The sequence below is a fragment of the Tiliqua scincoides genome, chromosome 3 (assembly GCF_035046505.1).
Source record: "Tiliqua scincoides isolate rTilSci1 chromosome 3, rTilSci1.hap2, whole genome shotgun sequence".
Lineage (NCBI taxonomy): Eukaryota > Metazoa > Chordata > Lepidosauria > Squamata > Scincidae > Tiliqua > Tiliqua scincoides.
The window spans coordinates 61,085,175-61,109,123 of NC_089823.1; the positions used below are offsets into that span (position 1 = coordinate 61,085,175).

The window sequence follows — 23,949 nt, forward strand, 5'->3', positions numbered from 1 at the left end:
ATAACTTATTTTTAGAACAGCTGAACACCTGTGAGTTGGGCTCCTAGAAAATGGTAGCTGACCTTCTCATCTGTTATCACTTGGTATAAACAAATGCCTTCTCATTTGTTATCACTTGGTGTGTATTTCTGTCTGCATGCTATCATCTGGCTGTATTTATGTCTGCATACCAAAACTGTATCTGTAAATGAAGCTTCTGAAATCACACAGAATCGTAGACCACATTGTATCGTAGACCACAGCTACGATACAAGGACATCTGCAAGAGGGATCTGAAGGCCTTAGGAGTGGACCTCAACAGGTGGGAAACCCTGGCCTCTGAGCAGCCCGCTTGGAGGCAGGCTGTGCAACATGGCCTTTCCCAGTTTGAAGAGACACTTGGCCAACAGTCTGAGGCAAAGAGGCAAAGAAGGAAGGCCCATAGCCAGGGAGACAGACCAGGGACACACTACACTTGCTCCCAGTGTGGAAGGGATTGTCACTCCCGAATCGGCCTTTTCAGCCACACTAGACGCTGTGCCAGAACCACCATTCAGAGCGCGATACCATAGTCTTCTGAGACTGAAGGTTGCCAACAACAAATGAAGCTTCCTTTCTTCTTAGTCACATGTTACTTGGGAAATAGAAACTCAAGAATCCACCTTTTGTGCACGTCCAGGATGGGAGAACACCTGAATTACGCATGTTTAATTGTATGTTTTGAGACATACAAAATTATGCATGGGAAGGATAAAGTGGATAGAGAGATGCTCTTTACATAACATCAGAACCAGGGGACATCCACTAAAATTGAGTGTTGGGAGAGTTAGAACAGAAAAAAGAAAATATTTCTTTACTCAGTGTGTGGTTGGTCTGTAGAACTCCTTGCCACAGGATGTGGTGACCTAGATGCCTTTAAAAGGGAACTGGACAAGTTTCTGGATGAAAAATCCATCATGGGTTACAAGCCATGATGTGTATGTGCAACCTCCTGATTTTAGAAATGAGCTATGTCAGAATGCCAATGGAAGGGAGGGCACCAGGATGCAGGTCTCTTGTTATCTGGTGTGCTCCCTGGGGCATTTGGTGGGCCACTGTGAGATACAGGAAGCTGGACTAGATGGGCCTATGGCCTGCTCCAGTGGGGCTCTTCTTATATTCTTATGCAGAGAGGGGGATAGTCTTTATAGCTATGAATACTAAAGTATAAATATGTGTGCAACTTTGCTTTGCGTGTGCACATGACTTCACGACTGACTTAGGTCAAGGGTGTTGGATGTGAGAGCAACAGGCAGCTGCTTTTAAATAAAGAATTAAGAGGAGTTGTCCTTTGGGCCGGCTTGTGTCTTGAATGATTAACCTCCCCAGACTGAACTTTAAAAGGGAGGAAGTCATGAATTCCTCCACAGTCCCACTGAAGTTAGCCATTGCTAACCGAACTCATTGATTTCAATGGTGCTTTGTCATGACTATATTTCTGAATATATTCAGAAATTCAGAGTACTGAATATAGTGAACTGCAAAAGATCCACAAGAATGCTCCATCTTTGAGACATTTCACTGTGCACACATTTTTAGAAATGTGGAAATCATCAACCACAAAAGTCAAAGGCAGCAAACATATTAGTTTGCAGAAGCTTCAAGTGAATTAAGTGTAAACTGAGCTTTACACAGTTTTTGTCATTTTTTTCAGCCACTGTGATCACAGTAGACCATAGCAGTATCTTCATATAGCCTGATTCATGCTAATGAACACATTCATCATTATGAAGGCAAAAGGGCTCCTTGCATGTAGCAGAAAGCACAGCAATTGGGTCTATGACATCTGAATAAAATGCTACAGCTTTGTGATATTAATGTGTTACCCAGCTGCATAGGGCCCCTAGATGCAGAAAAACATATGAAACTTTTTAAACAACAACCACCAGCAAAATACCCTCCTGGTAGTCAAACCAAATTATTTTGCTAATTTCTCCCCACCCCTTTGAAAAAAAAATGTAGACTGTGCTTGCTCTCCCCCTATAGCCATGCACTCCGCTATTTAGAATATTTTTTAAACATTGATCCCTTGTAATGGACCCATTGTTCTATCCCAACAAATCCCCTCCTTACTTTACTGGAAACAGGATATTGGACTAACATTTTAGTGCTATCTATTTTTTTCTGCTGATCAGGATCTTAGCAACAGATGCGTACCTCTGGTCTTTAGCTACACATACACTTCAAAAGTATTTTCCCTCCCTTTTAGAAGAAAAAAAAATGATTATAAACACACATTGATTTCTATTCAGGAGTATTTTTATTCACAAAAATAAAGGCTTGTACACCTCTGAACTTTTTTTTTCCAAATGAGAACATTTCATAATGTAACTCTTTAGAAACCACATAGACTTCAGCAATATTAAAGTGGAACATGTATTCAATCGTACTACAAAATCTCTCCAACAAGTGTTTCGTTGAAGTCTCTCCATTAGAACTACCATGTATCCACAGTAACAGTTTGCAACTCCCCCATTCCCTCTCTCCACATAGCATGTGTTTTGCCCCAGCATCAACCTTTCCCTTCAAGTAAACTAGCAGGAGGTATTCATTTTCTGTACTGTTCACTCATTGTACAGTACATACCCCACTCTCAAAAAGGATCATGGTCTTTTCTTCAGAAAGGGTCATGCTCTGCTTTACATTAGATCAAGTCATTCTGGGAAAGGCTAGAGGTATTTAAGATAATAGTTCTGCTCCCTTCACACTTGGTACCAATGTCCACATCACACTTGGTACTTAAGTGCTGCCAACAAAAGCCCATAGCACATGCTTCCATATCTCCATATCTACTGTAAAGTTGGAAAGACTGTTGGAAAGGTGACTGTAACACATATCCTGGAACCATTTGAAATAGGCTTCCTGGGATACCTTTGCTATGCTGCCACCCTGAGGTGCTTCTATGACATGAGCTGTGCTTAGTGCGGAGAATTTTTATGCAAGCGGACGCTACACATGGCTGCTACAAAGACATTCAAAGCAATGTGGAGGATTGCTGGGAGAAGCAGCGCTCCACATTATGAGCTGTTTATGATGGTGCTGTCACATGGAAATTTTAATTTAACCTGGCTTCACCTAAGAAGTGTAATGTATAAAATGCCTCTCACTGTGCCTGAAAAGTAGGTACTGAAGTGGAATGAAACAGCTTGGTGCACAAATATCATCTTGCCTTCCACCCCAAAGCTTTTTCTCTTAGGTTTCAATTTCTGATCATCTTCATTGAGCTTTGTCTAAAGACAGCCATCCACTAGTCATTGGGTGCGTGCCAGGCAGAGGTAAGGAACGGATTTCCTATTTCCTCTTTTCTAGGGAATGGTGAAAAATGCTCTTCAGAAAAGTTAATACATAGGCAAGACAAACCAAATCTTTTCATTTCCTTTAAAATAATAATAATAATAATAAAAACATATGGTAATCACTGTTATCCAACTGCCCTGAAAGAAGTCAAGCATTTTGATTTTCCATCGAACATGATGCCCTCAGTCTTGAACACAGGAAGTTGCTTTAGACAAGGCAACTCATTGGAGAATCTAACACAGTATTGGAAAGTGATTGGCAGTAGCTCTCTGTGTATAGCTCTTTCATAGCCCTAAAATTGTTTGGTAGATGCCAGAGATAGAAGTGTAACAGCTGTGAAAGGCATAATTTCCATAAAGACAGTAAAAAAATATTTAAAGGCAGACTATAATCAAAGCAAGTCTCTCCATTTTGTAACGAAGAATCAAAGCACTTGCAATCAGGTTAAAAGTTTTCAACCCAGTTTGCAATTTACTGATTGTGGCAGTGGCACCCACATAAAATGAAATTGCAGCTACAGACAGCTTCCTAAGAACTTAAGAACAGCCCCACTGGATCAGACCATAGGCCCATCTAGTCCAGCTTCCTGTATCTCACAGTGGCCCACCAAATGCCTCAGGGAGCACACAAGACAGGAGACCTGCATCCTGGTCTCCTCCCTTGCATCTGGCATTCTGACACAGCCCACTTCTAAAATCAGGTGGTTGCACATACACATCATGGCTTGTAATGTATGATGGACTGTTCCTCCAGAGATTTGTCCATTTGTATTTCAAAGGCTTCCAGACTAGATGCCATCACCACATCCTGTGGCAAGGAGTTCCAAAGTCTAACTACATGCTGAGTCAAGAAATATTTCCTTTTGTCCTAACTCTCCCAACACTCAATTTTAGCGGATGTCCCCTGATTTTGGTGTTATGTGAGAGAGAAGAGCATCTCTCTATCCATCCCCTGCATAATTTTGTGTCAATCATGCCCTGCCCAGTAATCATTTTAGTCGCTTTTTTTTGCACCTTTTCCATTTCCACAATATCTTTTTAGAGATGTGGTGATCCAAACTGGACGCAATCCTCCAGGTGTAGTCTTACCATTGATTTGTACATTATAATATTAGCTGTTTATTAGTCACTAGATATGGCAGTGTCTAACCTGTGGTTCATGACCCCAATGGGGTTGCGAACCCTTATTTGAGGGGTCATGGCAACCTTTCAAAACCTGTGCAAGAGGGCTTGAATCCAATCCAATAATGAACTGCCTTTTCAAAGCTGTACATCTTCTTCTCAGTGTCTTGCCCCACAGCCCCTAAGGCCAGTCCTGTTCAAGCTGCTACTTCACAAGGTTGTGAAGACACAAAAGGAATGGGTGGATCAGGTCTTCAATATGCAGTGGACCCCTAGTCTCATAATCTATTGAGGTCGTGGTCCAAAAAATGTTGACTATCACTGAGATATGGCATTTCCCACTACAGTCATGAGCATAAGAAGGAACGATAGCCGATAAAATTCTTGCTTTAAAATAAAGGGCAGGAAACTTCTCTGGGTGTGGACCTTGCAAATGTGAAAACCAGGTACATTCTCCTTAAAGAATGTCATACCTCAAGGCCTTCTTAAAAATCAGTCCCTTGGTCATGCTTTGTACCTTTTTAACCAATAGTAACTTCCTCTTTATCATAACTTAGCTTACTGCTGTCCATGCGCACGCACTTTATGAAAGGTCCCATAAAGTTAGTTAGTATATGGTGATTTGCTATGACATGTAATTTCACCCGCATTTTAGGTTGCTGTAATTTCTACAGAAGAGTCTTGAACATTATCAGCATTCCCCAGACCTAGGAGAATTAAAATTTAGTTAAGACTAGTGCTGATCATTCACCAATACTCCTGCAAATTACATTGTTCAGATGGTAGTGGGAAACAGTGCTTCTACTTTTCTAGGTTTGGAAGATGACATGGAGATTATTGAGTTAGCCTTCTCTCCTCTAAGTGAAGATCAGAGACAACAGCTAGCCTACTTGTTCAAGAAGGGGAAAAAATACAGGGCTGTTTATTGCTGGTCTCTTCTAGGAACAGATATACCACATATATACTTAGAAGAGTAATATTTTTCCTTTTTGAATGCATGTAAAGCTGCCCAAACTCTAATGCTGTCTGGTCACCTCTAGTTAAGCCATTTCTGCACAGCCCACAGGGGTACACATTTGATCCCTGTTGTGTATATGCAACATTGGGCAGAAATGGCTTCACAGGATCAAACCCATGGAAAGGAACTGGATAGCCAAATCTAGAATACTGAAAGCTTCAACACATGTCCCAACTACAACATATTTGCTTCATATTACGAGTTCAGCCATAAAGTTCTCCAAAGCAAGCTGGGAACTACAAGCAAAAAATCAAATGTGTTCACTGTGTAAGATAAGCACTATCTTTATATTCATTTTATAAAGAATATATACTCTTATATTCATATTCATTTTGTATTACTTGTACTGTAAAGGGATAATATATCCATATTATATTGAATATTATATCCATATGAAAATGAATATTATAACTACCAAAATTTTATTGTTGGATATTTAGCTCCCCCTTCAGGAACAGAGCAGTACTTCTATTAGCTTGCTTTATGCACGACATTTAATTATGCTGTTTTTTATCTAGAAGCAAGCACTGGTAATTTTTAAGAAATTGCAATTTAAGAAAAAACTACATGCACACACCAAACACACACTATTACTATGTGCATTAAATCACCATTGGAGATAATAAACAGAAAATTTGCCTATAGAATGCATAGGATGATTTATACAAGAAAGGAACTAATTTTTATGCAAATATGCCAACAGAGCAAAATATCTGTGATATTATATTGTGATATATTAAAAGTTGAATGAAGTTCCTATTTCAAACAAAGCAGCAATTAAAATAAATTGGGTGACTTTCCATGTACACATCATTTTATATAATTCTGATGAGAGCTGGAACTTTTAAGAGTGAAGAATAGTTATTTGTTTTAAGAATAATGGATTTTCTGTATATTATTTTCATTAGTGCAAATAAAACGTAAAGAAAAAATACAAGGGCTGAGAAATTTTCAAGTTAAATGGAAACTGACTTGAAACAAACATTTTATTTATAAAACTGGTAAGTTCAGGTACAGATATTTGAAATTTACATGCCTACAAGTTTATATTCTGTGGCTTCAAATGCTTGATAACTTTAACATTTTCCTGAGGGCAGTGACCAGTTCAAACCCTCTTATCCTTTGAATATATTACATTAGTATAAAAATATGCAGTCTATATTGCACCATTTAGACACAGACACAATCCAACATTTTAAAAATGCCCTCTTATTAAAAGTATTCAAAGTTTATGTGTGACATATAATTCTTATTATCAAAATAAAAACTCAATGGAGGAACCCTAAATGAGTTCAAATATGGGCACTTCCTTGGGTTCCTAGCGATTCTATTCTTGTAGATGCACTGCTCTTCAACAGCATTAATGCTCAGACTGGCTAAATTTGTTCACCAATCCTAACTAGCGCCAGCACTGCCAGGCTGCATGACCTGCGCTGTACCCAGCACGGGTTAGAAGGCAGTTGGAGGTCTCCCTGGGGTAAGGGGATATATCTTCCCTTACCCCAAGTAATGCCATAGCCACCCCTACGGGGCTTCTTGGATCTGCACCAGCTATTTAAGCCAGGGCATTCCAAGTCACAGCCTGGGGGCTGATCCAGGGTTTGTACTAATCTGTCTGTCCTGTGAGTGGAACTTACCATTCTACTGGGTCGTTGCATGCCTGTCTTCTCGTTTGGGGGACAGGGAGATTCTGGGCAGTGGCATCTGCCTGGACATCCTGTTGTGTAGCTTTCTGGGACGCCGGGTCACAGATACATCTGTCCAGAGTGTCTCTGTGCCCGAACGAGGAGACAGACATGCAGTGACCCAGCAGAACAGTAAGTTGCGGTCCAAACGGGGACCACATTTTTGTTATACAGTGGTCATGAGTTTGGCGACCACTGATTTAAGCCCATGCAGGGATGTCTGGCCCAGGAAGGTAATTAGGATATGGCAGCAGAGGCCTCCATCGATCTTGGCCCAATCTGCCTCTCATTCTGCCCTCCCCCACCCTCCCCAGAAATGTCCCCTACCCACCTCCCTCTTCCTGCACTACTCAGCACCACCTTACCTGTGCTAGCAGGCACTGCACCTGGATGCAGCATTGGCAGGCCAATGCAGGCTGTTGGGCTGGGGCTGCCAGCTCATGAGTAGTCGCAAACGTGCTTTACGGCATGTTGGTGACACTCTTAGCTGGTGTAGGGAAGGCTGTGCTGGCTCTGGCAACAGATAACATTGCACCGTGAATGTTGATTTGCTTCATGCAGCATCTCTCAGAAAGAACATTGAAAATCATGCAACTACTTGTTAACTCCTTTCTGCTGAAGAAAGATCGGAGCAACTTCCTAACACCATACAACTGAGCCTGCCAATTCCAGAGTGATATTAGGAGCATATTACAAAATTCAAGTCAACAGCTCTACCCAGGTACAGTGGACAGAGATAAAAAAATCATACCATCTTCAGAAAGTTTTGTCACATGCAGGCCATGGCAGTAGATATTTGGATCAAGACTGCATCATAGCAGTTCTGCTAAGGTGCCACAGGCTGTCTGTACTGGGCTGTCTAAAGCGAGCAAGGCTGCAGCAAACCATCCAAACCTGTCTACTTTCAGCAGAAAGCCCTGTGCATGGAAAGATGTGGCAGCAGATGAATGGGGTTGTGGCTAAAACAGTCTATGCCACTCTTTTCTTGCTGACATGTTCAACATTTTTACCTAGCTGTTCAAGAACAGTGAGATGTTGAGAAGGGCCCCCCTTAAGGATTGTACCAAATGTGGCATAAGGCATTTTCTGTTTTATAAGCAGGTGGTGTACAATATTATGCTTGTCTTGCTTATACAATATTCTGTACTTAAAAACATGATGAGCAATGAGTAGTTTGCCAGTGTAGGTAAAAATCCCTAAACCAGGTCAGCTGGAATATTTGAATGTAAGCTGGTTTAGTTCCATTTGGGCTCAGTGGAACTAAAGCTGCACTCCTGCACCTAATTAAGGAGCTTAAATTTCTTTGCCATCAATGGAACTGAAGCTGCCCTGTTTGCAGGACTGCAACCTAAACAGTGTTACCAGCATGTTAAATCCCAATGAACTCAATGACACTTCAGTGCAAATAAAGGGTGCTTGGGATCAAGCTGAAACATTTTAAATCCTCATCCAGCCTGGCTTGTGGATTGGGCCATGAAAACATGAATACAGGAGTAGCTTATACAGTATGAGGGGGGAGGGGGAAGCAGTAACAAATCAGGATGCAGCATAAAATTCTGCAAGGTGATACACTGAAAAGGAAAGACAGAAGTTTCAAATTCCACCAGAACGAAATATCCAGCAAATGCTCACAATTGGGCGCTATGACTAGAGAGAGTTTTGATCTAGCAAGTTTTTATTACCCTTTGTAAGAAAAGACACATCCTGCTGTTCCACTTGTACTTATACTGAATTGGTTTCATAGCTTTAAAACAACCTCTTAAGCAAAGCTGGAATATTACAAATACAGTACATTCTGTACTGCTGACTTTATACAGCTATTTATACAACAGTGCCTACATCTGTTCCAAAAAAGGATGGGAGACCTCATAGTTCAAAAGCCTCTCATTAATTTCTCTTCTCATAATTAACAGAATCGGTCTGCCTAACACAGAACTCCCACGGACATCCATAAGAAAATATCAGGTTTTTTATTTCTAAAAATGTGCAAGAAATATGAAATTCCTAAAGTCTTAACAGAGAGAGCAGACATCTTTGCTTAGTCATCATAAATAGAGAAATGTGTTTATTTTTTTAAGGTCTCCTAAAATTCACTTCAAGCATCCATTTTAAAAGGAGATACCTAGGAACACTCAAAGTGGGGTATCACTCTGCAGTTAAGGTTTGCTTTTGTAAACATGCTACAAAAAGAGCTGGAACACCATTTCTTGCTGACCTTTCAAAAGCAGCAGCTAAACGCCGCTCTTGACAGCAAAGCTCTGAGACAATGCAGTGTAATGGCTCGGCATCAAGCACTGCAAATCAGATCCTATCTTGGTAGATGATGCCTAAGCAAAACACACCGAGATCAGAAACCGACTGCCAATCAAACAAGTTTACAGTTTTCAGCTAGTGCAACAGTCCCTGTAGGATTTCATGACAGAAAAAAAGGCACACTACCCTTCTCAAATGCCACAGTTCACATTGGTTTACACATTAGACGTGCTCAAGCACCAGCAGCAACATTTAACAGCAACAGCCATCAATGTACAAGTTTGTGGCTAGGATGATACAGCTTATATGATTGCATGGTTGTAAATTATAGCAATACAGGACCAGCTTTATCTGCATGTTTCCTGTAAATCTGGTCATCTAATAAAGGATGGTTTAAACCAATATAAATCATTGCATTTAGAATAATTTAAGACTGACCACCCATTCAAAGATGTATGCAATATTTTCATAGGGTTTCTAGATAAAACCATACATTGGCAGTTAACAGCATTAAAAAGGAATATTGCACCAAACTTAAAACACGTTCATTTAAAATGTGTTCCCAATGGAAGAACGAATGCCAGCACAAACATAAATCAAGAGGAAACTTGGGAAATTAGTAATTGAGAATTTTTTCCCCAGCAATGCAAAATTAGAAAATACAGAGAAAATTTAAGCAAATTTACTTCTGAAGATTGACATGCATACACAATCTAATACAAAAATGGTTGATAACAATTTCTTCATCTTTAAAACCATCTGTATCCCACCATGTGCTATTTACAATCTGCAATTCTAAGTATGCCAACTTGTATGCCCTGATGAATCCAAGGGGATGTGTATTTTAGAACTGTAGCAACAATGTCTAACTTATGAATCAGAGGAATTTATAATGGGACAGATTCATAAACAAAGAAGGCATCCCCAGCTGCTTTGTAACAGAAGTCGAGAGTACCTGAAAATATCCCTAAACACAAACAGTGTATATATTTTTCCCCTCAAATGTCACCATCTCACCAGTCTCCAAGACAACCATTTAGAAAGTTCATGCCTAGGATCTGTCTCATCGGCCAATGTGCAGTATTAAAAACAAACAATTAAAGACATTCCCTTTCTGAAAATATCTTTGTTAGAATTTCTGCATCTACATCCAACATCATCGGTTTTGTGACCTGCCATTTCCTCCATGTCTTCCAATTGAGCATGTCAGTTAGAAATGTTTGAAAGTTCTCTCTGGTTCAACTTTGGTTAGTGGGAGTATAGTCTGGCCTCCGTGTCTGAATAATTTTTGGTTTTGGTTTCTTGGCTGCTTCCTCATTTTCTGTCTCATTTTCCTCTTCAGAATCACACACGTGGACAACAACACTGGGAGTACTTTCAGTTGCAGCATGAAGTTCATACTTCTCACCTAAAATGTTTTTTTTTTAATACCAACACTAGTTAATATACATACATACATGTGTATATAATTTAAAAGCACTGGTACCACAATATAGCAGCACCCAGACCTAACCATTTTTATCATAAACATTTACATCCAACCCTTCCACCCACAAGGTGTCTAACAAGTTTTAAAATGTATTCAGCTTAATCAAAACCAAAATGATAAACAGAGAAGACAGAATACAATAAAAGCAGAAGGTAAATACAGCATCTAGACACAGGAATAAAATCTCAGATTCCTATAGTTTTAACAACAGCTGGAATAAGAAAAGTATAAACAGGGCAGTAAAAGGGCAAAGAGGGTGCAAAACGCACCTCCCATGGAAAGGAGTTCCATGACCTGGATGCGGGTACAGACGGCCCTCTTCATATCCCTACCAAAAGCACCTCTGAGAAGTACTCTACCAGATCTTAATAGGTGGGCATATTCATATGGAAGGAGCTGCCACTCAGGCAAGCTGGTCGCTAGAGGTTTGGGGCTTTAAAAGTCAATACCAACACTATGAATTGGGCATGGAAACTATTTGGGAGCCATGCATGCTGTTGAAACAAGTGAGCTGCATGCTTTTGATAAGTGGCTCTAGAAATCTGAACCAGCTGCAGATTCCAAACACTTTCAAAGGCCCTATGTACAGTGCATTACAGTGGTCCACTTGAGACATAATTAAGGCGTCACTATGTCCAGATCTCCATTTTCTTACCCATGTGGTACTTGTATTTTTTTTAACCTATAGCTCTAACAGCAGTTTTTGGGTGGGTGGGTGGGTGGACTAGAACGATTTAATTAAGGGAAACAGTGTGGGGAGAAAGTTTTAACACCCCTTCTCCAACATCACCTCCCAGATCTTTAAAGCAGGTGCATGGAATTGCCATTTAGCGATTTATTTTATTTTTAAGAGGAAAATGGTGGTCACAGATCTCCCAGTTATGCCTAGTTTTGTACTTAGAATCTTGATGTGGAGACTCTGCAGTGATTTTCAGTTCCCCTGCCAAGGACTGTTAACACTCAAATGAGCAGCAGCCTCTCACTTTCTGGAGAGTCACATGGGATACTCTTTTTCTTTTCAAATGTTGCTTTACCAGCAAATGAGACAATTAATTAGCAGGTGCAGTGCAGAGTCAACCTTTGCATTATCAGCAAACTTGGAGGCTCCAGCTGGACTGGGTGCCAGTGTCCATTCACTATACCTCACAGAGACCACACTGGAAGCTGTGCAACTGTTCTTAGATATCTAATCATTGTATGTGTTCACTGCACTGCACTTGTGGTTAGTAAAATTAAATTACTGATTGAACAATGTACCCTAGAGAATACAATAAATTTAAATTATTTAAAAAACTGTTCAGGCATAGCTCAAGGGAACAGAAGCAATTAAAAAAGGAGGTGTACAGTTGGATTTCAGTATCCATGGTGGGTCCATTCTTAGAACTTCCCCCACCCCATGGATACCAAAAACCTACAGATAATCAAATCTGTGGGTGGGTCCATCTCCTGCATTCAGGAGGTTTTCTGAGGCCATGCCTCTGAAGGCCTTCCGGAGGTCCTAGAAAAGCACTTCTGGTCTTCACAAAAACTGGAAGTGCCTTTTGAACGCCTTCTGAGCTCAGGGAGGAAGCATGTGGCCTCTGAAGACCTTAGAAAGCCTCTCAGACTCGCCTGCAAGGTGCTTCCAGATGCATCTGGGAGGTCAGAGGAGGCCCTCCTGTGCAGGTTTGGAAGCCACACCGAGTCAAATTTGCAGCTTTCAAAACAGCAGATAAAGAGGGCCCACATGTATATGACATTAAAGGGAGCTAGTCGAATCAATCGTAAACAAAATAAACTTATTGCACAATCCTATACATATCTCCTCAGAAGTGTCCCACTGTAGGGCTTATTCCTAGATAAGCAGATTGCACTACAATCAGTTACACTTAGGCTGTAACTAAGGCTTAGGAGCTCCTTACCTGGTCCTAGTTTGGAGATTGCATATAACAGATCATAATTAATGACAGGTGTAGCATCATCTGCTTGTACCCAACCAACAGGCGGAGAAGCTGGTGGTGAAATCAAGAACTGTTTGTCTGGTTCTGGTGGTGCTAAATGTGGACTTCCAATATGCAAAGTCTGGGGAGAGAAAAACAAAGCTAAACATCATTATTTGAATTTTGGTGTCAGGTATGGAATGTGGAAAATGGCATTGGCGCATTACTGTACTAGCACTCATGGCGCAGCACAGAATGGGTTCTCAAAGGGAAGACAGAACACAATAGTAACAAAAACTCGTGAAACAAGACACTTTCTGTATCCTCCACATAATGAGAGAAAACACATAATGAGAACACTTAAACTATTAAGTCGTAACTCATCAAAAACAGCTGCATTAAACCAGCAAGCCACCATTATCTCAGTGATGTCAGCCGGAATCCATGCAATGGTCTGGGACTACATGGGCTGATCTGCTATTAAAGCTTGGAACAGGGACAGGAGAGGTGAGGAAAGAAAAGCTGATTGTTAAGTGATGATTTGGCACTGAACTCAAAAGTTCTATTTAGTTTCCATGGTTAACAGTGATTGATAGACCTGCCCTTCTTAAATTTGTCTAATTCCATTTTAAAGTCTTGCTAATTAGCAATTGGGTAACCCTTGCTAATTGGGTAAGAGGCACTTTTTCAAGAGGGTGCTCCTCTTTTAATTAGCAAGGGGAGAGTAACTGGCCCTCCTCACCCCAGCAGTGTCTTTTCTAGTGGCTGTCTGCTGGTGTTTTGCATCTTTTAGATTGTGAGCCCTTTTGGGACAGGGAGCCATTAGTTATTTGATTTTTCTCTGTAAACCGCTTTGTGAACTTCTGTTGAAAAGCAGTATATAAATACTGTTAATAATAAATAATAATAAAGTCACTTGAGCTTATGATCATTACCATATCTTGTGACAGTGAATTGCACCAGGAAACACTTCTTAACTACAAGAACCACTTCTCAAGAGGCCTTCAGAACTTGAGCAAAGATTGCTGAGAACAAAAAAATGTGTTCTTATATGTGGGAAGGGGTCATAGCTCAGTGGCACAGGACATGCTCCAGGTAGGGACTGGAAAGGAACTCTACCTGAAACCTGGGGGAGCCATGACCTGTAAGCATAATCAACACCAAGCCAGCTGGAGTAATATTCTGATTCCACGTATGGCAGCTTCATATATTTATGATAGTGATACATTTGCAGAAATGTTTTCTTCCTACAAGAGACTTGAGAGTAGAGGCCTGATCCTTTTCTAGTTACAACTTGCATTTATTCTAAAGGGAAACAACTATCTCTATGCTGTGTGTGCCCTTTATAACTTATTGTGAAAAGTTTTAAACTGATGTTTCTGGAAAGTTTTCTGGACTAAACTGACTGTACTCTGATTCAGCATATTTGATATATTTAAAAAATAAACAGAATATAAAACACATGACTAAGGAAATTAGTTATGACTAAGGCAGAAATGTAAAGATGAAAGAACCAAAGCAATGAAATATTCAAATAGGTTTTTGTATCTTACCTGAGCAAAATAAAGTTTTAGTTCCTTGCCAAGAAACTCTGTCTTGTGAAATCGAATTTTAACATCTGCTGCTGATAAAGGGTTGCTGAAGTTTATCCGAATTCTTTTAAAACTCTTAAAATACTGAAAGGTGACATCTTTATCATAAGCTCTAAAGAGCGCTTCAAATCTGGCCTGAAAGACAGCATGAAGGAAACAAAAGATCAAAATCTTGTAAGTCATATTACAGTGCTTTGTAGTAAATGTTCCCTTCTATTCTTAGTTGAGGACATTACATTGAGTCTTTTGTGGGCATAGCAACAAGGAGAACTTCTATAGACCTCTCTCTCTCTCTGGAGAAATAAAGGTGCACTGCTCTAATATTGTGGTTATGGGGATTACAGGTATTTTCTGGCTCCCCCCACCTCTTGGTTTGAGTAGACCAAGCACTCAAACTGTAGTTCCATTTTGCCATTTAAAAGCAGCTCTTGTTCCACTCCAGTTAGCATGTTCATTGCCAATGAGGCTGTTGTACAGAACACGGCAGTGAAACTATTGCAAATTTAGTTACTACTTCAGTAACCAAGCAGTCTAAGAAGACATTACTGATGACTGGGAAACTTCAGTTTCAGGCCCCCTCCTGCTGCTACCCCAGTAGGATAAGTTTGCATTCCCCCCCCCCAAGATTGTAGTTACCTGTAATTCTTTGAGCATATCCCAGTGTAAATGCTTCTACTTTCCACTACATTCTTTATATGATTGTACTCCCTTCTTCTAGGTTCTGGACTGCATTTTTCTCATTTATTTTGTTAAAAGCGTACACAGACCTCCTCCATCCCCACAGCAATGTTGGCTTCCCTGCAATAAGAATCCCCACTGTTCACACCATCACTAAGGTGCTAGCATAAAGTGGGAAGAAGGTCCTCTTTTAGCATCACTATTTCTACAACTACACCCCTAAAAGCTCTTTTTTCAAAAATTACTTTATGAAAAGGTTACCAAGACCGCCCGCAAAGTAAGGTGGTGGCCAAGATCAAATGCAACATTAAGAAGCAGGGTGAGGGGGTGGAGGGAATAATTACTTAATTCTTCCATGACATGCAGAGGCAGTATGTTGTATTCCAAAATTATACATAACATAAGGAGTTGTTAAAATTACAGAGAAATAATCATTTTTCAGAAGGTTAGCTTCCATATGATGGGGCTGCAAAAATTAGTTACGTACTCTACTGAGTTGATATTATTTCATAGATAACTGTAACCAAGAGATAGAGCATAGGGACATAATGCCATGGGTATTTTAAGCAGCATTGTGTAATACAAAAAGGGAAACTTGTCCAAGTAATAATTAATATTTACTCTCCGATATTATGCTTTTTCCTGTCACAGGCTTTGTGCCTTTAATAGCTGCATGACAGAAGTTCCACAGGTGCCCCTGCCTCACCACACCCTGAGCCAGGAAAACCTTCAGATGTAGAACTTTTGATTCAAAAATGAAAGAAGGTTGCCATATTAGCAAGCATGAACACCATACAGAGGTGACATCCTCCTAGTCCAGGGGGCTTTATGAAAAGATACAGGGCCCAGGTTAGGAAGGGAGAAGGATGTGGTGTGAAAAGGATATCACATGGTTGCTACCTGTTAAATGGCTTGTCTCAGCAGTAAAATTGGAAGTTTGCACTTTATTCTCTTTTTAATAGTAAAAAAGGAAAGTTTGAATAAACCCAATTGCTTCTGACTGAAATGTGCTTTTATTGGTCTGTGGGACAACCAAAGATTTCAGGCACCAACAGCTGGCCATCCCTTACTGAGTCACTGCATGTTCCATGTATGTGCTAGTGAAATTGTCAGGCAACTATCCAACCAAATTTATTTTCCCATTATTTATACAGGCAGCTGCCAGTGGAGAAACAGGGAGTGAAGCCTCAGAAACAGACAGTGGGTCTTATTCTTTTTCCATTGCTCCTTATATTGTTTCAACTGGTGGCTGCAATTGGATTTTGTTCTGCAATTTTATTGCTAGTATACTTTTTTTGAATCCCTGCTAGAAACACTGTTGAAGGGCCATATAGGAATCCATAAAACAAATAAACCTCACTTAAGGTTTATTAAACATATTAATAAAATACTATTAAGTCAAACCTGTCATATTTTATATTCACTCAAATTGTTACAGACAATTATACTGTCTCACCATTCTATTGTAAACTAAACAAAAACCTTCATAGAATCATTGAGAGATTAACTTATTTTTAATCTTTTTAAAAAACCTTCCATGATAGGCAGAAGCAATTTTAGCACGGAGGATATTTATAAATACGATATTTAAGTATGTAAGGCGTGGAAATGATACATGTTCAGCCCCAAAGATGTCACAAAAACCTCTATCAGAAAGAAGAGAGCAGTTTCCATTTATTTACATTTGAAAGCGTAGCAATATGAAAGACTAGCAAGAACAAAACTTAAGATGACTAAATAATAAAGTATGGTTAACTTCTGAATGCCCTGTTCTTAGTTCAAACTATTTCCTCCTTCAAGCAGAAAACATTATTTGTGTTTTTATACATAACCCGCTCCCTTTCCCTGTCAGAATTTGGAAGGGAATTTGGAAGGGAATTCCTTTGAAGTTGCCTGGGGAATTTCCTTTTATTGTGTACCTGCCCCTGCTTGCCAATAAATCATTGCATTGACTGAAACTTCTGTTTCAGGTATTTAGTACATAGAAATAAAGGAGATGTGCTACATAGTGCTTATCTGTCAAAAGCTATGTATACACATCTAATTTGAATATTTACAACTTTTAAGCCCTTTCTGCCCAACAAGGACCAAATGTGGGCTGGGTACTTGTGGGCTGGGTAAAAATGGGTTAATATACTTTGGACAGCTAATATAACCATTTAAAAAAAGATAATACTGATAGTTCAACAATCCTATAACTTTCTAAGGAGTTATGAAGTATCCAAAAACATGAATGCACTGCAGCCCCCCACATTTCAGAATTGTCCTGACATTGTAGTATCAGTGTTCCAACTGCCAAACGAGTTCAGTTCTTCAAACACACTGGTAATTCCCAGTACTGTATTTATTTACACACATTACTTAACACTCCCCCCCACACAACACCTGATACAAACACACACCCTGTGTCTTACCCTGATTTCAGGCTGATTGAAAATACTGATGTCTGGAACACAGGCAATTAAGGAGCCAAAAATGTAATCAAAGTTCCTAAAATGCATCTTAGGCTTATTTAAAGAGCTCAGCACAAGACCAAGAAAAATCCTTTTTGAAGTAGTTTTGTTCTGTTGCAAGTACTTATAAAGGACCAAGTCCAGCCCCTAACAGAAAAAAAAGGTTTTCAGAGCACCGCGTGTGCGACAGCAAATTCCTGAACAAAGTCCTGCCGCATGCTTTCAGGGACAAAATGTGAGCTTCAGTTGGAAAGAGGTGACGTCAGCACATTAGTCAGTTTCCCTATGCTAATTAACTTTGCTCTGGAGAATGGAAAAAACAGCTGAGGTTTGCACAGGCAGCTGCTTTATCAACTCCTCTTGCAGCATAGTTTCCATTGGTAGTAATTCCATTTAGTACCCAGACAACATGCTCTTTGCCTGAATGGGACAACCCACTTTAAGATGGAAAAAGTTACTGTTTGAGGACCAAGGTCTACTGCAATAAACAGTAATTAGCTGGTAGGGAAAAAAATGAAGGTTTTGGGAAACGGAGAATTTTAGTGGCTGTGGATCCCAATCTTAGCCATGGTTTCTTCAGAAAAAGTTCCATTGGTTTTAACAGTAGTTACTCTGAAGACTCCCTGAGAATTGCACTTCTCCAAAATCTTCCTTATTGTTTAATAGGAGGCTGGAGAAAATATGTTTTTCAAGTATTCTTGTGTCAAAGTTTGTCAACAGTGGAAGTACATTTCGGAATTCTTTTCCCCTTTAATTTTGTTGATTATAACACTTCACATTCCTGAAAATCTTTAACTATAATCTAATATGGATATAAGTGCTATTTATTTCCATATAAGGCTTACATCCCCACTCTTCCTTTTTTTTTTTTTTAATAATATTTTTTATTTGGTTTAAGACATGGGTACAGGGAAAATCACATACATATTCAGGGTAATACAAAGGGAAAAACACTAGGGAATCAGAGAACTGCAGCTAATACTGTCTTATTTCTATAATTATCATCTCTTCAACAATCGTTTATCTAACCATACGTATAATGGGTTCCACAATCTCTGTATTTTCTCCACTCTTCCTTGAAAGGCTCTTGGTGGGCCCAGGTAATTCATTAGGTAGAAATACAAAAGTTGGCAAGTCTGTGAAAATCAGTAAAATGCAATTACTTTCTTATGCATTTAAATTCCATTGATTTGTTGATTGCCAGTGATTAACCTTGCCAAGGCCACTTATCTGTTGTAGAACTTGAGTTCTTCCCAAAAAATGCAAGGAGAATTTTAAACTGAGAGGAAGAAAATTTTAAAGTGTAAAACTGAGGGAAGATTAATGCTTTCCAGGCAAATGCTTTCAGATATAATTTGTACCTCATTATATCTGAAGCTTAAGACAAAGCAGAAACTTGCACTGATTTTCTTAACCATCCAGACAATTAAAAAATTCCCCTTTAAAAGTCCTTCTCCTGAAGTTATCATTTTACCAATCTGAGAACTTGAAATACGAACATGAGATTACAGGTTGAGGAAAAATCAAGCCTTTGCTCTACTAACAGTAATTCCAAAATGTCATAAGAGACCTTTGTCTTCCTTCACTTCTGTCATTCAGTCTCCAATGTGTACTCAAAACCAAAATACACCCATCACATGCCAATCTATGTTTTTAAAAATACATTTTCCATTCCCTTGTTGCTCAGATAACTTCAAGCTTTTATGGTATGAAAAAATGTTCATAATATCAAAGTACACTGGTTAGTGTAACTGAGGACACTAGGGAACAAAGAGCTGTATTAAAGTGGGACGGTCACTACTACAAGTAGAAGTAACAGTACTGAGAGCGTGTTCAGGCTTCCTCTGTTTGAAACAAACTGGGGACAGGGTCTAACATTATGTACACCAGGTGTTTCTCAAACTAGGTGGGTCGTGAGTCAATTTCAGGTGGGTCCCCATTTCAATGCTTTATTTTTAATATACTAGACTTGATGCTACCATGGTATGTGGCTGCATTTGAGGAAATGTTACAGACCTGTGCTTTTAACAAGCTACTATGTATATTCTTTTAACAATGATAGTAATTGGGACTTACTCCTGGGTAAGTGTGGGTAGGATTGCTAAAACTTTTCCTGCTTGATTATGTCACTTCTGGTCCTGACATAACTTCCAATGGGTCCTGACAGATTCTCATTCTAAAAAGGTGGGTCCCAGTGCTAAATATGTGAGAACCACTGATGAACACTACTAAAATAATCTCTCTCATTCATTTTTGACCTTTTAATTATCCAGCCTGAACACAAATTTGTGTATCCTGAAATCTTATGCATGGCCCAAAGAGTGTCATTTTACTGTCCTTGTCAATTTGGTTCACCATGGTTATCAACCTTTCATCTGATTTGGAAAATACTGAATTTAGGTGTCATGAATCAGAACCCTAGGACTGAAAGAATATTGTAGTAACAAATGAACCAGCAGCTACTTGAGTTGTACTAGTGAAAGAGGAAGAACAAAAAACAGTAGCACTTAGGAGACTGAGAGCGCAATCCTATCTTTAGGAAGTGCCCGTGCAGTGGTTGCTTACTGAGGATAAGGGGAAAAATATCCCATTAGTCCAAAGAGACCTCCAGTAGTCTCCTAACCTGCCCTGGATGCAGCACAGGCCATGAGGCCTGGCTATGCCATCACATGTTAGAATTGGGACCATCCTGGTTTGAATTTCACCAATGCTGTGAAACTACTAGAAGTTTCTGTCTTCTGTCTAGAAACTACTAGAGTTTCTGTCTCACTTGCAGATTCCTAGCTAAAATATATGGATACTACCTATTTACCTGGCAGGGTTGTTGTAATGACTACAAAAGGATAATACATATAAAGAACTTTGCATGCTCAGAAAGTGATATGTAGGTGTTCTTTAAAAAATAAAGTTATATGACCTCCAGTAGTGCTTCCTAAACTTCAAATAGCTAAGGAAGCTACTTTAAGAACTGAAACTGAGAGCACAAAAGGTGATCAAATCTGATATACAAAATTGGTGTACTTTATTTGTGTGAGATCAGACCATGGTTTTAATTTTAAAACATGCTTAGAACAAACCATGGTTTGGCTTGATGTCTGCATGACCCTATTTGCCAGTTTCCATGAAGATTGCATCCCAAGAGGCTTGCATCAATAGTTACTACCTCAAAGAACATCCACACACAAAACATGCTCCCTATACACAGATTCCACCAGACTTTGCTCTGTGCTTGACAGAGAAGTTCCTGAAAAGAAATTAACTCTTGGCAATGTTGAATATGAACCTTATCTTTTCAACAAGCCAGGGAATTAAAAGAATCCATGGAACTACTAATCCCAGTTCAGAATAATGAGGCAATCCTGAAATTGCATCACAGGATTTTTTTGTATATTGTGTGATCTACCAACACATCATAAATACAATAAAGTGACTCTCATATAGGATGGTTAGTGCAACTCACCTTTAGCTCAAAACACTGAGACAAACTCACTAAAAAGTAGATTCTAAAATGAACAAACAACATTTGGCAATATTTAACTTGCTAAACAGGGAAGGCCACTTGTTAACTCAAAGGGTCCAATCTGGAACCCTCCCAGCTGAGGCCTAGTGCTGGGTGCTGTAAAGCATGTTCATGGCACCAGAAGAATAGGAACATCCCTGCTGGATCAGGCCCAGGGCTCATCTAGTCCAGTTTCCTGTATCTTACAGCATCCCACCAGATGCCTCAGGGATCACACACAAGACCACAAGATACTTGCATCCCCTGCATCTAACATTCTATTTACACTCACACCATCCAGCGAAGACACCAGACTGCACTTTGGTTTAACTTGCGCCACTTTATTAAACACAGGGATCAATTTTTAAAGCACGAAATCTACTGAATATACCTTCCCTCCCTTGCCAATCTGGGGTAGGCGAAAAATCTGCCATCCACGGCCAATTTGGATGACAGAAAAAAATTCCTACCTGGCACTCGTAATGAGCGACCAGCTAATCTCAGATTGTACATACCCATCATACCTGTGATGGAGTTTTCCTCCAGAAATATGTCCAATCCTGTTTTAAAGGCATCTAGATCAAATCCTGTGGCAAGGAGTTCCACAGACTTAATTACACACTAGGTGAAGAAATATTTTCTTTTGTCAGTTCTCCCAACACTCTCCCAACACTCTCCCAACACTCAATTTTAGCGGATGTCCCCTGGTTCTGGTGTTGTGTGAGAGGGAAAAGAGCATCCCTCTATCGATCCCCTGCACAATTTTGTCTGTCTCAGTCATGTTGCCCCCTCAGGTGCCTCTTTTCTAGACTGAAGAGCCTCAAGTGCTGCAGCCTTTCCAGTAATCATTCTGATAGCGCTCTTCTGCACCTTTTTTAGTTTCACTATGTCCGTTTTAAGATGTGGGGACCAGAACTGAACACAATACTCTAGGTGTGGCTGTACCATCGATTTGTACAATGGCATTATAATAGCTGTTTTATTCTCAATCACCTTTTTAATGATCCCTAGCATGGAACTAACCTACTTCACTGCTGGTGTCATGAAACTGTTATTTCATGTAGGTCTTTACTTTCCTTCCATTGGTATTAGAGTAGTTGGGTTTCCTTAGGAGTAAAGGACCCAGGTGAGAAGGATTGGGCTTATTAGTATAGAGAATAAAACCCTGTGGCGAAGGGAACTTTGTTGCCTCCTTGATTGGATGGGATTTGGAGGAGTAGTAGCTGGGGACTGTGAGTGACACTATTTTTGACTGCATTAGGTTTTTAATCTTTTTCTTTGCAGCTTTTCTTGGCAAGTTCATAAAAGGGTTTTGCCTGAGGGGGAGTCCTGCAGGTTCAGGAGCCTCCTTTATTTTGAAGTGCTTTCATTATCTGCATATTGAATTTATATTAAAATTTTTAATTGTTAATTGGATCCTAATAAATCCAGTGTTTCATGTTCCCTTTTGTTTGCACTTTAATGACAACCTTGAGATTATTATTCCCCTTCCTTTAGAGGAACCAACGTGAACCCTGATAGCTGACACACACTTGGTTGACACTTTCAATGAGCTGTTCACCAGCACCCCAAGATCTCTTTCCTGAGTTGTCACAGACAGAGTAGGGAAAGCTTGTGCTGGGCCCAGAGTTGGGAGGAGGCGCTGCCGCCAGGGGTAAGTGAAACCATCAGGGGGCAGTGCAGCCTCTGGAGGACAGGGGGAGGGCAGAACAGGAGGTGTAGCTCTGCTCCGCCATATCCTGAACTATGTGTCAGGCTGAAAAGCTCTACATGGATTCTCTCAAGTCTGCGTCTGCAAAATAGGCAGCACAAACTTGAGGCGCCTCAATAAGGGACTTGGGGCTTTCCCTGGGGGAAGGGGATGAAAGTCCCCTTCCCGGCATCCACTGGATACAGTGGTAGTTACTTTGGTGCCACTGCTCCAGCAGGCCCCAAGAAGCATAGGATTGGGCTATCCCTCTGCTCACAACTATTTCTTTGTTTGCACTGTCAATTTAGGCAGAATACCCTAGCCAACAATTGCAAGTACCTTGACTTTTGAGAAGCACACTACACACTTAATCACAGCAATTTCACAAGATGAGACAATGGTTCAAAGGGGTTATTTGGATCTATCTGTTACTCATCCCAGTAACTCAAAGGTATTGGGTGGTTTCAAACATAATACAATCATGATCTGTTTAGCTACAACACAGTTTAGCATTACAGTTGAACTCAAGCATTTATCAAAATGAATAGTTTGGCTTTGGAAGCACACAATATGAAGAAAAAGAGGGACAGAGACAATGGTGGCTGATACAACAGCAACATGGAGGGAATGCAGAAGGAATTCTGTCATTTTATCAGTGGAGTAAACTGGACATAAAAATGCTTCTCTCCTCTGCTTGTAGGCTTCCCAGATACAGTTGGCAGGACACTGTGGGAAACAGGATGCTTGACTACATAGGTTTTTGACTTGATTCAGCAGAGCTTTTCTTACATTCTAACTCATCAGCCAAATCTTTGGCTTTAGGCCACTAATTTTTGACCAATGCAAATTTTAATAGTAACATCCGAAAAACAGATTTGCAAAATGATTCTGAACTGTGACTTTAAGCTTTTACAAGGGTGATACAGAAGAAGAGTTGGAAAAAAGGTAGCCAACTACATATTTGCATGATTAGTTTATTGCTGTACTACAGCAGTTAAAAAGAACATTAGGCAATCTCCACAGTGCTGTAAACAGGAAAAAAAACTAATATAAACAGATTGACCTTTTCTTGGGTATTAAGCTGAAATATCAGTTCTGGAAAAACTCTGGGGAATGTGATTAACAATGGTTTTCCTTGAAATAGTGCAATTCAATCCTTAAAAGTCTTCCCTTTGAAGCAATCTCTAAGCTAACCTTGGGAAACAGAAGGTACTGATGCAACAACAGGTGGGAGAAG

General features: G+C 39.9%; 1 protein-coding gene across 2 annotated transcripts in view; it reads right to left on the reverse strand.

The window, feature by feature from the left end:
* Positions 1-6,402: 6,402 nt before the first annotated feature.
* The window catches only part of RCAN1 (regulator of calcineurin 1), a 44,043-nt gene continuing 26,496 nt past the window's right edge, over positions 6,403-23,949 (reverse strand). The window contains exons 1-4 of one of the 2 annotated variants that reach the window (XM_066618971.1): positions 17,485-17,703; positions 14,354-14,527; positions 12,783-12,942; positions 6,403-10,800 (exon numbers count right to left, since the gene is read on the reverse strand). In XM_066618971.1, coding sequence (XP_066475068.1) covers positions 10,631-10,800; positions 12,783-12,942; positions 14,354-14,527; positions 17,485-17,571 — 591 coding nt within the window. In that variant the 5' untranslated portion in view covers positions 17,572-17,703 and the 3' untranslated portion in view covers positions 6,403-10,630. Of the gene's footprint in view, positions 10,801-12,782; positions 12,943-14,353; positions 14,528-17,484; positions 17,704-23,949 lie in introns of those variants that run through there. The other variant, XM_066618970.1, reaches the window with a different exon arrangement.